At 47.3% G+C, this 16,147-nt stretch overlaps 1 protein-coding gene across 1 annotated transcript; it reads right to left on the reverse strand.

The window, feature by feature from the left end:
* Nucleotides 1–447: 447 nt before the first annotated feature.
* LOC100929060 (zinc finger protein OZF) lies at nt 448–4,961 on the reverse strand (the record flags this gene model as incomplete). Its single annotated transcript, XM_031963896.1, has 1 exon — nt 448–4,961. A coding segment is annotated over one exon (1,362 nt), but the record flags the coding sequence as incomplete, so codon positions are not given.
* Between the last annotated feature and the right edge of the window lie 11,186 nt (nt 4,962–16,147).

Below are 16,147 nucleotides of genomic sequence, written 5' to 3' on the forward strand. Positions count from 1 at the left end.
GGAGCATCTGGGAGGACGGGGCCCACGGGCAGAGAGTCAAACTTCTCACAGTGTCAGGGGACCTGGGATCAGACTGGCCTCTGAAAGGACCTTCTCCAACTGAAATGGTTTAGGGGAAGGGAAGGGAATGAGCATTTATACAGCCAACCAAGTACCAGGCACAAGCTAAATAACCCTTTACAGATATTCTCATTTGATCCGCAAGACCGTAGGAGGTAGATGCCATTATCATCTCCATTTCATAACTAAGGAAACTGAAATAAACCCCTTCAAGTCTTCCTGAATCCTGGGGCAGCTGGCTGGCTCAGGGATAGGACATCGGGCTGAAATCAGGAGTTCAAGTCTGGCCTCAGACACCTACTGTGTGACCTTGGACAAGTCACTTTGGTTTCCTTGCTTGCCTCAGTTTCCTCATCTGTAAAATGAGCTAGAGGAGGAAATGGCAAAAACTGCTCTGGTATCTTTGCCAAGAATATACTAAATGGGGTCACAAGAGCAAAACTTCCTGAGTCTAGGCTGTATGTAGGGTTTTTACCAGGCAATCCTGACCCTGAGGATATAAGACTATGACACAGGAGAAAAAATCTCCAACAGAAAGAAAACAAAAACCATACCAAAATGCAAATAAAAACCCAAACGTGAGAAGATAAAAGAGTGGTTTATTCCAGGTCTCGCTTGGCCCTTCCAGAGGAAGGAATCCTGGATCTACACACTTCACAATGGATCTCTTGAGGTCTATGCATTACAGGAAGTGGAAGCAGCACCAGCCACCCCAAAGATAAGGCAGCCTCCAGTCAGGCATCCTCACCAAGGTCAAGTCCCATATCGTCTAAAAGGGCCATGCCAAGAATAATAGAACAGTAGGGAGTGGTACAGGAATAAAGGTGATAAAGCCACCATCCAGGACATGACCCTCCCTAGGAACTGTGGGGGCACCGAGGAAAGGGGCAAATGCCAAATCTCTGCCTCGTGAGTTGTCAGCTGCCATGCGGGCTGACGGGCTCTGTGACATTATCCAACCTCCTCTGCTCTCACTTGATTTAACCATCACATCACACGTCAACTCTTACATCGCCAAAAACGCTCAAATTGCTCCCTACCACCTCCCTCCTCCCTGTTTTCAGCTTACCTTCTGCCATGACTCCAACCACATTCTCAATCACCCTCATCATGCCCTCCCTACCCCACGGCATTACCAGTTATGCCCCCAGCTGGCACTTCCCAGTTAGGAAATGGGTTGTTTCTAAGGTAAGCGTTGAACGGATGAACGACTAGAGCCAGAGCTGCCCCCTCTGCTGCCGCTGTTTACAATATTCAGGTTTTACAGGGCTGATCAAGCTGGATTTCTGCGAGGTTGATCTGCACCCAGCAGGGGAAGAACTCAAAAAGAATTTCCCCCTTTGGATTTCTGCACAACTTGGAAACCAGATTGGACGGAGCTCTCTATGCCAGCTCAGGCCCAAGGATTTCTTATCCCAAATGTTTCCACAGGAACCAGTCCAGGGAAAATCCTACCACTGAGTTCCTGCTGGCTACAGGGGTGAGGACCCAATCCTGAGAGTCGGTGGAAAACGAAGATCGAGGTTACAAAGAGGAAACAGATTCCTCATCCTTCCATTCAGTGACTGGACTCCTTCCTTCCCTCAGCACCGAAATTTCCAGAGTTCAGATCGCAAACCTACTGGCTAGGGTGATGTGAGACCCAAATGGACAACTAGTGATGTCTTTAGTGAGGAGGGGGACAGCTTACGGGTGCTGCTACGGAAACATGATGAGGATGGTTGAGATGTAGTGCTTAAAGTCACAGATGAAATGGGGGGGGGGGGGGGAAGGGGGAGAATAACAATTTGGGCATTTTGGGTGATGTAATGGGGGCTTGTTATATGATGGGATGGTTAAAACAGGAGCTGTCATAGGGTCATTGCCTATCGCTGGCTCCCTTTAGGATCAACAAAATCATTCTTTGGTTTGCCAAAAGAATTTATCACACTCTGGTTCTTCCTACCAAGTTTTCCAGAATGATTTCACACTGCTCTCTTTCCTACAGTCTGTATTCCTGTTCTGATGTTCCCCATTAACCACATTTCATCTCCCAGCCTCTGCAGAGGCTTCCTGTCCCCAAACAGTAGAATATTCCTCCCTCCACAGACCCAACTCATTAAATCTCTTGCTCCAAGACTCTGCTAAAAAGGAGTCATTTTCTATGAGAAAACATTCCTGATGGAAAGTAATTGTGAGGACAAAAAGACCGAAATAGGGCTCATCAGACAAAAGTAAAAGTTTCACGATTATGATCAGAAAACAGAATTCTGGGGCCCATGAACATGGAAGGTTAAGACTGATTTCACTCTTCCCAAGCAACATCAACAAAAAGAAAATGTCAGAACCCAGACTGAATTTATTAATTATAATAAAAGTGAATGTTTTGAAATCCTTCATGGAACAAAGTGAATTACACAATGAATCAAGAATCACAAGAAAATTATTAATGGATAAACAATAGTTGAACCAAATTTGAAGTGGCTCGGTTTTTTTTTTTTTTTTTATCAATTATGAATCCTCTGATACTGGGGAAAGTTGGTACGACCAGGACCAAATTACTACAAATAATGACTTCCATGAAGTGGTCTCATGATTTGATATGTACTTCATACTTCCATTGGAATCAATTCCATATTTTAGATAATCAGAACTTCAAATAGTGTTATCCTGAATACCTGCAACTACTTCACAAGCTCCATTAATTGCACTATCTGGAATCTAGCTATATAGTATGGAAAAACTTTCAAACATTTCTGACATTTTTGTGAATTTACACCAATAAGACTTCTTTTTCCTCCCTCCACTGCCAAGAGGCATGAAGACTATGAATTGGTGCCCACTAGGAGCAAGTTTTCCCCTCAATCATCCCAAATCCTTCTCCAACTTTTCTGCTGATGCTCCCTTACTCCAGCCTCTTCCCATACTCAATCTCTATGGTTTTTCAAACAATCTCCCCTCTAGAGAAAACCTGGACTGCTCTCTCCCCTTTCTAATGATGGTGAGTCAAGTTTCTGGTAGGCAGAAGGACCCACGGGACTTCTGGGACTTCCTAATCTCACTGCTCCTCAACTCTTCTATATGTGTTATCTTCCTGAATTAAAGCAGGAGCTCTTTTAGAGAAGCTCCGGTAACTGCATTTAGCCCAGGGGCTGGGCACCTGGAGAGCTTAAACACTTTTTTCAGTTCATTCCCTGCTAACGTTCTATAATGTCTGACCTGCAACAAAAGGCTTTGTGGCATACATTACACTGAAGGCTCCTCTACGTATATGTGGGTTGATGTTTAGCAGAGTATGAGGAATAGTGAAAATCCTTCCCTGAGCCATCGTGTTTATATGGCTATTTTCCTTTACAAATCCTCTAATGGTTAAGAAGGCCTGGCCACTTCTGTTACATTTACAGTTACGATAAGGCTTAATTATGAACAAATGCTCTCTGACATTTGTTTCATTGCTATGTTCTTGCCAACACGGATAATCTGATGAGGAACCACGAGGCCCCCCTTTGAGGGAGGGCCTCCTCACGCTCATTACATGGATAAAAAGCAAGCACTTCCTGCTAAGCCAGGTCTGCATTCCTGGCACTCCCCCGCTCTCCCTCGGCCTTGGTGGCAGCATGTGCCTTCTGATGGAGGACCAGGGGGCCCTTCCTGGTGAAGGCTCTCCCACACTCCTCACAGCTGTAGGGCTTCTCTCCAGAGTGAGTCCTCTGGTGCTTGACCAGGGTCGATCTCTGAGTGAAAGCGCTCCCGCACTCACCGCACCGATGGGGCTTCTCCCCGGTGTGGATCCGCTGATGGAGGATCAGGTGGGACTTCTGGTTGAAGGCCTTCCCGCACTCAGCACACTTGTAGGGCTTCTCCCCCGTGTGGATCCGCTGGTGCTTCACCAGGATGGAGGTGTCAATGAAGGCTTTCCCGCAGTCCTTGCACACGTAGGGCTTCTCTCCGGTGTGCATCCGCTGGTGCAGGACCAGGTTGAACTTGCGCGTGAAGGCTTTCCTGCAGTCACCGCACTGGTAGGGCTTCTCGCCGGCGTGGATCCTCCTGTGCTTCACCAAGGCCGAGCGTTCGGTGAAGGCCCTCCCGCACTCGTTACAGGGGTACGGCCTCTCCCCAGCATGGATGATCTGATGGAGGGCCAGGTGGGACTTCTGCGTGAAGGCTTTGCCGCACTCCTTACAGATGTACGGCTTCTCTCCAGTGTGGATCCTCTGGTGCTTCACGAGGGAAGAGCTCTCAATGAAGGCCTTCCCGCAATCCCTGCAGATATATGGTTTCTCCCCCGTATGGATCCTCTGGTGCTTAACAAAGTCTGAGCTTTCAATGAAGGCTTTTCCACATTCTTGACACTTGTAAGGCTTCTGTCCACTATGAGTCCTCTTGTGCCTGTGAAATTCAGAATTCGAGATGAAGGCCTTCTCGCATTCGTTACACTTGTAAGGGGTCTCTCCGGTGTGAATCCTCTGGTGCTTAACCAGGTCTGAGACTTGTCTGAAGGCTTTCCCACAATTACCACACGCGTAAGGCTTCTCCCCGGTGTGAATCCTCTGGTGCCGCGTCAGCCCCGAGTTTTTGGTGAAGGCCTGCCCGCAGTCAGGACATCTATGAGGCTTCCCAGAGGCTTTGTTCTCTTCAGTGAGGTTTGAGCAGGGACTGAAGGTTTCCCCAGACTCACTACAGTGATCACTTCTGGCTCCAGTGGGACTCTTTTGAGATTTAGTTAACTGCCTTCCCTTGCTCTCTTCCTTTATTTGCTCCCTCCTTTTCTGGCTCCCACTATCTACACCTTCCCCCAAAGCGGAGGAGCAAAAGTCAGCCCCTGCAGGCCTCTCAACTTTCACCACCGGGGATGACTCTTCCGCAATATTCTCTTTTGGAGTTGATTCTGTGGTCTCAGTCCTAGGTTCCAAGTCTGAAAGACATTAATATAAAGCATGAATGTCCCCATTTCTCAGCTTTGAGAAAGGACACTGGGAATGAGGAAATGAAACTAGTCGGGCTAGCCAGAGGAAGGAAGCACACTATGGAACACTATTTTAAAATCTCCTGTTTGATTTTTTCTTATGCTTCTTAATATTTCATGTGGTCTAAAGATCCTTTCCAGATTTCTCCATTTCAAAGGGCGTAGGAGGCCAACAACAAAAGGCTTTTCTTAGGGAAATGGAATTAGGGTGGAAAGCAAACTCTTGAGCCAAGGTATTTCTTATCACGCTAAAATCATTGTCTTGACACCCTAGTGTCTGATACACTGGAACACAATCCATTCTAAACTGATACGTGACCTTAATTATAAAAATCAGACCACAAAAAAATGAAAAGTGGATCATATACTTTTCACAGTTGTGAAGAGATGTATAAGGGTTAGAAGATAAAAACAGATCTCAAGAAAATTGTAAATTAAAGACCATTTTTAAAATTCAAAATTATAATAATAAAATATAAGGTATTTAATATATTAATCATAATTCTTATATGACAAATATAAATAATTATCAATAACGTGATGATAAACTATTATAATGAAAGAAATGCAAAGCCAAACAAATTGGCAAAAATGACCAGAATGATGACTAATCAATGGTTGGAAGATGATGCTAATCAATGGAAAGACAGATAAAAAAAACGCATCATGGAACTGTGACCTCCAATCCTTCAAACACCTGGATTCTTTGCCAACTCTAGCGATGCTCTCCTCTTTTCCTATCCTGACCCCTTGCTGAACCAGTCAGGCCAGCTCTACACTTTGCTCTTCTCAGAGACTCTGTTCCCTTTACTGGATTATCCAGCCCTCCCGGCCAACTCTCATCACTCCCATCCTCTGCTGCCTTTACCCCTACACAAACACGCTGAGTAATAAAGCTCAAAAAAGCACAAAACAAATCCTACCATGCAAACATTCTGCCTAGGTTCATTCCTAATTTGTTACATGACTTCAAGTTGGCTCCCACTGCTGCTCAACACTCCTACTTTGACTCCCTTATCAACACACTCTCCTGCTGTCCACAGCAGCTCTTCCAGACCTTTTCATCCTGCCTCATATTTGACTGAAAAAATAAGGCCATTCACTGTGACATCCCTCATCTCATATCATCCAGAAGCCAAGGTGAAGGCCTCTACATGCACACATGATCCCATTCTACCCTGTCTCCTCGAGCACACTGCCACCTCTGTTGCCTCCACTCTCTCACCAAACATCAGTCTCTCTGTTTCTCCACCCTTGACTGATCCATTCAGCCCTTATCTCTTCTGCCTTTTTTTTCCTCCTCTCATTCTCTTAACTCTTCACAGGTTGCCTCCTAACCTTCATTCAACTGAAACCTGCCTCCAAAGTTACTAACAAGCTCTGAACTAACACAGCTAATTTATCCAAGTATCTAATATCTAATTTTTCTCAATCTTTTTCAGTCATTGCAGACTGTGACACTGTCCACCACTGTTTTCTCACTAGGTTTTCATGACACTCTTTTCTCACTTTTATTGCTGTTTACTATCTCCCAGACGGCTCCTTCTCTCCTTTGCTGGACCACACTCAGGTCATGCTTGCTAACAGGCTGTCTTGGGCCATTTCTCTTTTCCCTAATATACTATTTCACTGGTGCTCTCATCAGCTCCCCAGCTCTTATTTAACATCTCTACACCAGAGATTCTTAAATCGACTAATCCAGCCCTAACCTTTCTCCTGAGTTCTAGTCTTAAATCTCCATATGCCTACTAGATGTCTAAAAAGAAATGTCCTGTAGACCAGGGCTTCTTAAACTTTTTCTACTTGTGACCCTTCTCTGTCCAAGAAGTTTTTACATGACTCCATGGATATGGTATATAAAACAAGTATATAATCAAACATTTGCTATTAATAAATCAGAATTTCACAATCCCACAGTTATGAGACCTCATCTGGGGTCACAATCCAGTTTGAAGAAACTAGGCTGTCAACATCTTAAATGAAAAATGTTCAAAACTGTACTTATTAACTTTCTCCCCAAATCCTCCCTTCTCCTAGCTGCCCTATTACTGCCGAGAGTACCACTAACCTCTCAGTCACCCAGGTTGCCAAACCCTCTCACCCCTCCTATAGCCAATCTCTTGCCAATCCAGCCTGTGACCTGTCCAGTGTAACTTTAGAACATCTGTCCCAGAACCCCCCTCTTTCCTCTGGCACTTCCCTCAGCCAAGTACATCAGCCCATGCTGTAGCCGGCTAGTTTCCCTGTCTTAACTCTCTACTCACTGCAGTAAGTCAAACTGATCTTACTAAAATCCAAGTCTGACTAGGTCATGTCTACCTCCTTTACAATAAACTGCAGTAGCTCCCTATGACTTCCAAATGTAAAATCCTGCTTGGCATTCAGAGTTCTTAATGATTTACCCCCTCCCCTCTGTTCCAGGCTTCCTACATCTTACCCTGCCCTCTTCTCCGTGTGATCCAGTGACAATGGGTTCTTCCTCCCTCTGTCTCCAAACTCCAGGCATCTTCATCGAGTGTGTCCATGCCTGAAAGGCTCTGCCTCATCACTCTGCTTCTGGCTTCCTTCAAGTCTCAGCTAATACCCCACCTTCTGTACAATTCCCCTTTGTCTAAGGCCTTCCACCTCTTGAGTATCTCAAACTTATTGTATAAAGTGCTCATTTTCCAGAGTTATTTGGATGTTGTCTTTCTTATTAGACTCCAGCTCCTTGAGAGAAGAGGTTATTTTTTTTTTAAAGCTTTCTTTGTATTCCCAGCCTGTAATGTTTATTGACTGAAAGATGTGAATAAATGCAATCCTTTGGGAAAGTAATTTGAAACTGTACAAATAAAGTGACTAAAACATCCATCTCCTCTGATACACATACTTCACCAGTAGGCTTATACTCCAAGGAGATTATTGGTAAAAAAAAAAAAAAAGTTCCCACATTTATAAAAATATTTACAGCAGTACTTTTAGGGATTTTTTCAGAATTTTAAAATAATTTTTATGCATATGTATTTATGTAATTATTTTGCTGCACAAATCAGATCAGAAAAAATGAGAAAAATAAAATGTGAGCAAACAACAACAAAAAGTGAAAATGCTATGTTGTGAACATATTCAGTTCCCACAGTCCTGTCTCTGGGTGTAGATGGCTCTCTCCATCATAAAATCACTGGAACTGACCTGAATCATCTCACTGTTGAAGAGAGCCACGTCCATCAGAACTGATCATTGTATAATCTTCTTGTATACAATGATCTGGCCCTGCTCATTTTAGTCAGCATCAGTTCTTGTCAGTCTCTCCAGGCCTCTCTGAAATCATCCTGCTGTTCATTTCTTTCAGAACAATAATATTCCATAATATTCATAAACCACAATTTATTCAGCCATTCCCCCACTGATGGGCATCCACTCAGTCTCCAGTTTCTGGCCACTACAAAGAGACCTGCCACAAACATTCCTGCATATACAGGTCCCTTTCCCTTCTTTAAGATTTCTTTGGGATACAAATCCTGTAGAAACAGCAGCAGTACTTTTTGTGATAGAACTAGAAACAAAGCAGATGACCAAACAAATTGTAGAACATGAAAGTAAAAATAATAATGATAATACTACCAGCTAATATTTATATAGTGTCTATATGCCAGGTATTATGCTAAGTGCTTCAAAGATATATCCTTTGACACTGACAATAACTGTTACAATAAAGGTGCTGTGGTTATCCCCATTTTACAGCTGAAGAAACTGATGCACATGATTTGCCCAGGGGTCACACAACTATTCTGAAGCAGAATTTGAACTCAGGTCTTCCAATGCTCTATACATTGCATCATTATATCTACTATTTACTGGAAATATTACCATGGTGTAAGAAATAACAATTATAATGAATACAGAAAAACATGGAAAAGATCTCCCTGAAATGATGTAGAGAGGAATAAAAAAATCTACACTGTGATGACAACAACATAATGGAAAGAACCACAAAAATATAAACTGTAAAGTTGAAAAATTACAAATAACAAGCTTAGGGACAGCTAGGTGGTGCAGTGGATAGAGCACCAGTCCTGAAGTCAGGAAGACCCGAGTTCAAATCTAACCTCAAATCTAACCTCACTTAAACACTTCCTGGCTGTGTGACCCTGGGCAAGTCATTTAACCCCAATTGCCTCAGCAAAAACAAATAAACAAAAAAGAATTAAAAAGAACAAGCGTGGCTCAAAATAAAAAGTGATACTTCCCATCCTTTGAAGAGGTGGAGAGCCACTAGTGATCACACATCACACATTTTCAGGCTTTTTCAATATGTCAATCAGGTTTTGTTGATTTTTTTCTTCTTTTCTACAAAAATTGTTATGTGAGATGGTTTCTGGGAATGGAAGATTTTACTGGAGGTAACTGTGGTATGTTAAAAAAAAAAAAAGATATCAATAAAAACTTCTTTAAAAACTAAATACAATTATTGCTTTCCCCATCCACAAAGTGATTATTATTAATCTATGACTCACTTATACACAGTATCCTCTCCTTTCAAAAGAAATTAAGGTATTGACCAGAGAGAGATTCCTGGCATTACTGCATGAGAACACTCAGGGGAGTACTCAAGGAAGGGCTTGAGTAGTGACTACTGCTCTAGAAGATTAACATCAAATGGTATTTTAACATGTTACAACATTTTTTCTTGTTCAAGACTCCCATACATGTCACCTTGGGACACTTCTGAATGGCAGTGGGGAGAGGGAATGGGGGGAGAAGAGCACATCAGTTTGAACATCTCATTAAACTCGCAATGGATGAATTTCCAATGTTAAGCAAAATAAAAATGGCTTTCTTCTAGATTTGGGCCTACACATTAGGATGAAGCACTTATACTGCTCTTCAATGATGATAGGCTCCTGTTGAGGTTCAGATTGCAACCAAGAGAAAACGTTTCCAGCTCAAGTCCAGCTTCACGTTGGGGCTTCTCAAATCCTTCCAGGAAAGAACTTTTTGTAAGTAGAGCAGATGTGCCCAGCTGAGCCCTGATGAGGCTCATAAAACCAAATCTCGTCAGAGGAAAGCCAGGCCTTTTGCCCATCTGGGAAGAGGTGGCTGCGTATGGCTTGTCCAATCTTCTCGGCTGCTCTGCGCATTGTATGTGACAGGCTTTAGAAGCTTCTTCAAATAGCAAGACTTGAAACTCTGACCAACAAATGACCGACAATACAACGGCCGACTACAACACCAAGGGACTCTTGATGAACTACACTGCCCTCCCTGACAGAGAGGGGACAGACCCAGAAGGCAGATCAAACACAGTTTTCCCACACATGGACAATGCAGAAATTTGTTTGGCTTTACACATATTTGTAATAGGGGGGTTATTTATTTGCTTTCTCAACAGAAGGCAGAAAGGAAAGGCGGCAAATGTTTATTTGAAAATAAAATTAAAAAATACTTTGCAATATATTCTGAACACATCATGACCTCAACAGAAAAAAATCATACTATAAAAAAAATCAGAAGAGAAACAAATCATACGCCTCTCAGCTATAGCTAAGAGATGTAATCTTAACCCAACAAGAGACACGGGCAATTCCAAAAGATAAAATGGATAATTCTCATTACCTGAAACTGAAAGCTTCTGCAAAGCCAGTATTAGTGGATTGAGGCTAAGAAGGAAAGTGGTTGAAATTTTTCTAATAAGAATCTGGTATCCAAGATACATAAACAAATGACATACATACACACACATACATAAAATTAATGGCCATAACCATTAGCAGATGGCTAAAGCAGATTGAGAGTAACTGAGGGAAAATTTAAAAAAAAAAAAAAAAAAGAGTAACTGAGGGATCTCGGACCCATCAGTGAGGTGGGGGGGGGGGGGGGGAGGGGAGAAGGTAGGTTTCTTACCCAAGCATGTGAAGGCTTCCCTCAGTGAATAAGAGCCATTTGTTCCAATAACACAGTGACTGAAGTGGGCGCTATGGAGCCCTTAGAGCTCAGTCAGACACCAAAGCCATAAAGGCCACCCACCACGTTCCCGGCCATCACCTGCCTTCCTGACTTTTGTCTTGCCTGGAAGAGAGAATGAGGCTGAGGACTTTGGGCAGGACACTTTCCCTTGCCCCTTTGATTGCTCGGCCTGCCTACGACCATTTACTAAAATGGAAACAACCTCCCATTACTGTCCCCTCTTTCCCTGAGTGTGTAAAGTAGTAAGAAAGGCATCCCTTTCAGGCTTCACCTAGAACAGGGGAACCCTGTGTGAGGAGAGAAGTGTTCTCCCTTCATCTCACCAGCTGATGGAACTCAAAAGCTGCCATTGCCACGGACTCCGAAATCCATCTGTGTCCCGGACCTATCTCCCTGCATAGTGCCACGGGGCAGCCACGTGGGAAAGTGGACAGAATACTGCGCTGGAAAAATCAGGAAGACCCGAGTTCAGATCAGTCTGATACTTATTAGTTATATGATCCTGGCTAAGTTACTTAATCTGTTTGCCGCAGTTTCTAAGTGGCACCAGCCTGGAGTCAGGAAGCTGACCCTGGACAAGTCACTACCCTCTGCCTCGGTTTCCCTTTCTACAAAATGAGATGGAGAAAGAAATGGCAAAACACTCCAGGATCTCTGACAAGGTTTTCTGGCAGATGACAAATGGAACTCAACTTAGGGTGCAGAGAATAAGGCATGTCCTCCCTAGTTCTACTACACAGCCACTCCACGTGTGACCGCTGTCCTGCAGTGGCCGCTGCCGCAGAGAAAGAGCTCCCAGCTGACGGCGGGAGGCTGGGGTGGGACACTGCTGTTAGAGAAACAAACGGTCTCGGAATACAAAGGACAAGCAAGGAGGGCAGGACGTGCAAGGATTCTGCCAGAGGAAAAAATGAAGACAAGCAGAAAATCTGAGCACAAAGTGCACATTCCTTTCTAAAAACTTAACTAGAACCTTGAAAAGGGAACTGTTCCCAACGGAACTCCCTAAGTTCGGACCGTTGACGGCTTCCAAAAAAGGACGTATCTATTACCCCTGCTGGGGGGACATGTATGGAGGGTGATGGAAGATGGACACAGAGAAGAACAAATGAACAAAATCCAACAGGGTCCCTCAGAGTCACATACTCCGAGGTGACCCCAGCAGCGCAGCACTTCGAGGGCTTTTTCCAAACTGGCCTACCCCCTGGTACTTAACAAACGTTTATTTCCTTACTCCTCTGAGTCTGAGCTCTCCTGAGCAAGTGACCCTGCCCGCCTGTGGGCAACCAGGCAGCCCAGGCTGGGCACAAGAGCCCCCTGCCATGGGTCCCTTTCATTTTCATCATCTCCCCTCAGAAACTCCAAAGGCAACAGAAAGATCTGGGGAAAGTGTGGGGAAGTGGCAGCAGCCCTTCCTAAGCCCGTGGGCCACATCTGCCTCCTCCATGTTGCCATATGAGCTGAGAGAGGTCTCCCCTGATCCTGAAGGTGAAGAAGATGGAGAGAGGAGCCTTCCCTGGGCTCCGTCTGCTGGGAAAGCATCTGAGACACAAGTTGGGTGGGAACTTGCCCCCAGGGGCAGCGCCTGAGCCTGGAGTGGGAAGGATGCCCCTGACCCAGCACCCGGTGAGAGGAGGGAAGCCCGGGGGCTACTGGCCCAGGCCGAGGCTGCCAGCCCAAGGCCTCCAGGAAAGAAGCAGCCAGGAAGAGAGAGTGGCCAGAGCCAGCATGAGAGGCAGTGGGGTCAAACTCTTGGCCTCCCTCCATCTGCAAAACAGGGATTGGACTGAAGGACCACTTCGACCCCTTGAAAATCTGTGATCATGGGAAGAGAATGAGGCAGTCGGGCCCTCTCTGGGGAAGACCGAGAAGGGAGGGGGCACAGGCCACAGGAGATGGCAGTGGGTGCAGGGAGCAAAGCCTGGGCACCCCCTGCTGGTGAAGGAGAGTGTAGCCCCAGGAGAGACCAAAGGGGGCACCGGTCAGAGCCAGCTCCCCAGGAAAGAAAAGAATGGGAAAGGAAGGAGGGGAGCAAAGGGTATGGGATGGCCCCGTGTCGGGGGCTGGGCTGGATGGCAGCTATCAGGACCACAAAGAAACCCTCCCCGCCTCATGTGAGGGAGAGATGCCGCCCCCGCGCCCACTGGGGAAAGCCCAAAAGGCCGTACAGGAGGCTGAGAGGAGGCAGTCCAGGAGGGGGCCCGGCAGGAAGGCCAGCCCGGCTGACACAGGACACCCAGAGTCAGTTTTAACAACCAAGTCCCTAAGGTAAGTGGAGGACAGGATGTGAAGGGGGAATACAGAGTCCATCGCAGGGGAATAAGGAGCCACTGTAATCTGTGAGGTCAAGAGGGACGGGCCTGAATGCTGGCCCAGGGGAGAGCTAATGGGAGCCTCAGGTGGGATCACAGGGACCTGAAATAAGTAGAAAAAAGGATAAAAACAAAAGGGGTCACACAAATAAAAAGAACACAATGGGGGGGGGGGGGGAACAGCTTATGGGGCGAACAACGAGAAGTTGATCACAATACTGAGGGAGGATGACCCCCCCCCCCCCGAGGGAAGTTCAGGAGAGGATTGGGGGGAGATGCCCCGTCCCCTAGCCTTCCGTAGGAAATGCTACTAGGCAGCTGACACCGGGGACGAGGGTCTGTTTTCAGGTCTTGCAGCATCTGCGTCACCTTGCTCACAATCGCCCTCAACACCTCAAGCCAGAATCAAGAACCACGGCTACTTCTGCAGCCCCAGTCCCCGTGACCATGAGGGCCCCCGCAAAGCCTTGTGGGTACTACAGGCCTTACCTAACAAACATGGCCCCTTCTCCCCAAAACAGTGCACTAGGGCCCTGGGCTAGGGCACGCCACCACATACACGTCATACACCAGGGCCAGCCTTAGGGTCAGGAGTCATTGGCCAAAGGTCTCCCCACCATGGCCTTGGCCCACTATTAGGCTGCAGTGAGCGGCCAAGGCACGTCAAAAGATGGAGTCTCCCCCACATGGAGGTAACTGGGCAGCCAACAGATGCCTCCTCCGGGAGTGCCGCCAGGGGGCACGGAACAGAATGCAAGCAGCCCCTTCACCCATGTGGCCACAAGCCCTCCATGACCAGAAGACAGTCCACACAAGAACTGCCATGGCTGCAAACTTCACCCCCAGGTTCTCCAGAGAGGAGGCCACTGGTCCGTTGCCACGCCAAGCCTTCCGGGTTTGACTGGACCTTGCCACATCCTGGACCCCGCCACATCCTGGACCCCAAAGCACATGTTCCGAAGACTTCCCCACCTCCTGCTACAATCCTGCCCTGAGATCCTCCCCGAGGTTCCGGCACGCAGCCTTCCTCCTCCAGGCAGCACTCCCTGGCCCCCCCCAGGCTCCACTCTCCCCATTTCTTTCAGGTCCAGAATCCCAGAGAAACTCAGCTGACAGCCACCTTCCAAGGAGGCTCTTGCCGATTCCCCTCCTTGCCCCAGGAAGACTCGGCTCCCATCTGGGGAAGAGGATCCTGCCCCTACAACCTCCTTAGCACAGGAACTCCTCAGGAGAGGGGCTGTTTCTGCTTTCTTGGTATTCCCAGTGACTGGACAGTAACACAGGCTTAATAAATCTTTGCTGAATGACTGACAGAGGACAGGCGTCCCAGCAGCGTTGGGAAAATCACCCTTTAGAAAAATGAAGCGATAACCACACCAAAAGGAGAACGAGCGCGGCAGAATTCTAATGGCCAAGCTGGGCTGGGGGGGGGGGGGGGGGGGGGGGGGGGGAGGACGGGGAAGAAATGGTCCCTTTCAGTCCTCTCTCTGATGTTCCTTTTCCTGCCTCATGGGCTCAATGGGTCTCCTCTGGTGTTCCTGGGACCTCGTCTGAGGTGTCCTTGACAAAGATACTGGTTTGCCATTTGTTGCTCCAGTTCATTTTACAGATAAGGAAACTGAGGCAAACGGGGCGCAGTAACATGCGCAGGGTCTTGCTCAGCTAAAGTCTGAGACTGGATTTATACTCAGGAAGCTGAGTCCTCCTGACACCAGGCCCAGCTTCTCCCAGTGAGGAGCCCCCTCAGCTCTTGCCAAAGGAGCCTCTGGCTCTGCTCTCTGGGACCCGTAGCTCAGGAGCCTCCGGATACGCCCCGTCCGTCACCACCGTGTCAGGTACAGACCTGTCAGTCCTGGGCTGGCGTACAGGGTGCAAAGACCCAGAAAATCCCCTGCAGCAGCATCTCCCCTGCTCCTCTGCAAAGGTGGGGCCCAAGGGTGTCAAAGGCAGCCCGAACGTCAGAATCATTCCAAGGCGGAATGCCCCCTTTAGCCCTCTTTTTCCCTCTGTTATAAGGGGCAGCTCTTAAGTGGGAGGGGGAGAATTCATTAGGGAACGATAGATACATTGGGGAAAACCCAAAGATAATGGTAAAAACTGATGATTTTAAACAAAGCGGTAAAAGGAAATCCCACACCAGATTGTAAAAAAACAAATGAAACAAAGTGAAGGATCTGGACTCTCGGGTGGCTTCTCTGAACCTTCCATAATCTACGCCAACACGTCTCCCGAAACTCAGGGAGGGCCCGGATAACCCAGGCCCAGGGTCCTGCTCCTGCCTCCCCCAGCTCTGCCCAAGCAGGAAGAGCTCAGGGAAAATGACCATCGAGCAGCCTAATCTACGGACTCTCTCCGCCGCCCATGGACCCCCGGCAAGGGGCCCCCCATGGGAAGGAGCAGGGCCGTATCAGGGAGCTCACTTCTGGTTATCTCCAAAAAAACAAAACGGGGGACCCGGAAGTCGCACTCCCCGTCTCAAACGTGTCCTTGCTGGGCTGCCGTCAGCCCCGACACCAGCTTCCCTGAAGCTCCCAGGCTGGAGCATCTCCGGGTCCTGACGCCGCAAGGAGGCCCTTGGGAACCAGCCCCTGGGGAACGGAGTCGCTCAGTCGTTTAACAAACAAAAGGGCACCTGGGAGAAAGGCTCCGGACTCCAGACCCCGACCTGGGGAAGAAAGGGAAACAAGACCAAGGCCAGCTCCCAGGTTATGAAACAAGCACCTGGGGGGAGGGGGCAGAGCCCCACGCTCTGCATCCAGCAGTTAAGGTGCTGGGCCAGCACTGTCTCATTCTGTTCTCACAAGGGGGAGGGAGGGGAGAACTCCCCTGTTTTACAGAAGGAACCGAAGTCTTCCCAGCCAGGCCTCCGGCAGCGCACTCACTC

The sequence above is a fragment of the Sarcophilus harrisii genome, chromosome 3 (genome assembly GCF_902635505.1).
Source record: "Sarcophilus harrisii chromosome 3, mSarHar1.11, whole genome shotgun sequence".
NCBI classification, from domain to species: Eukaryota; Metazoa; Chordata; class Mammalia; order Dasyuromorphia; family Dasyuridae; genus Sarcophilus; species Sarcophilus harrisii.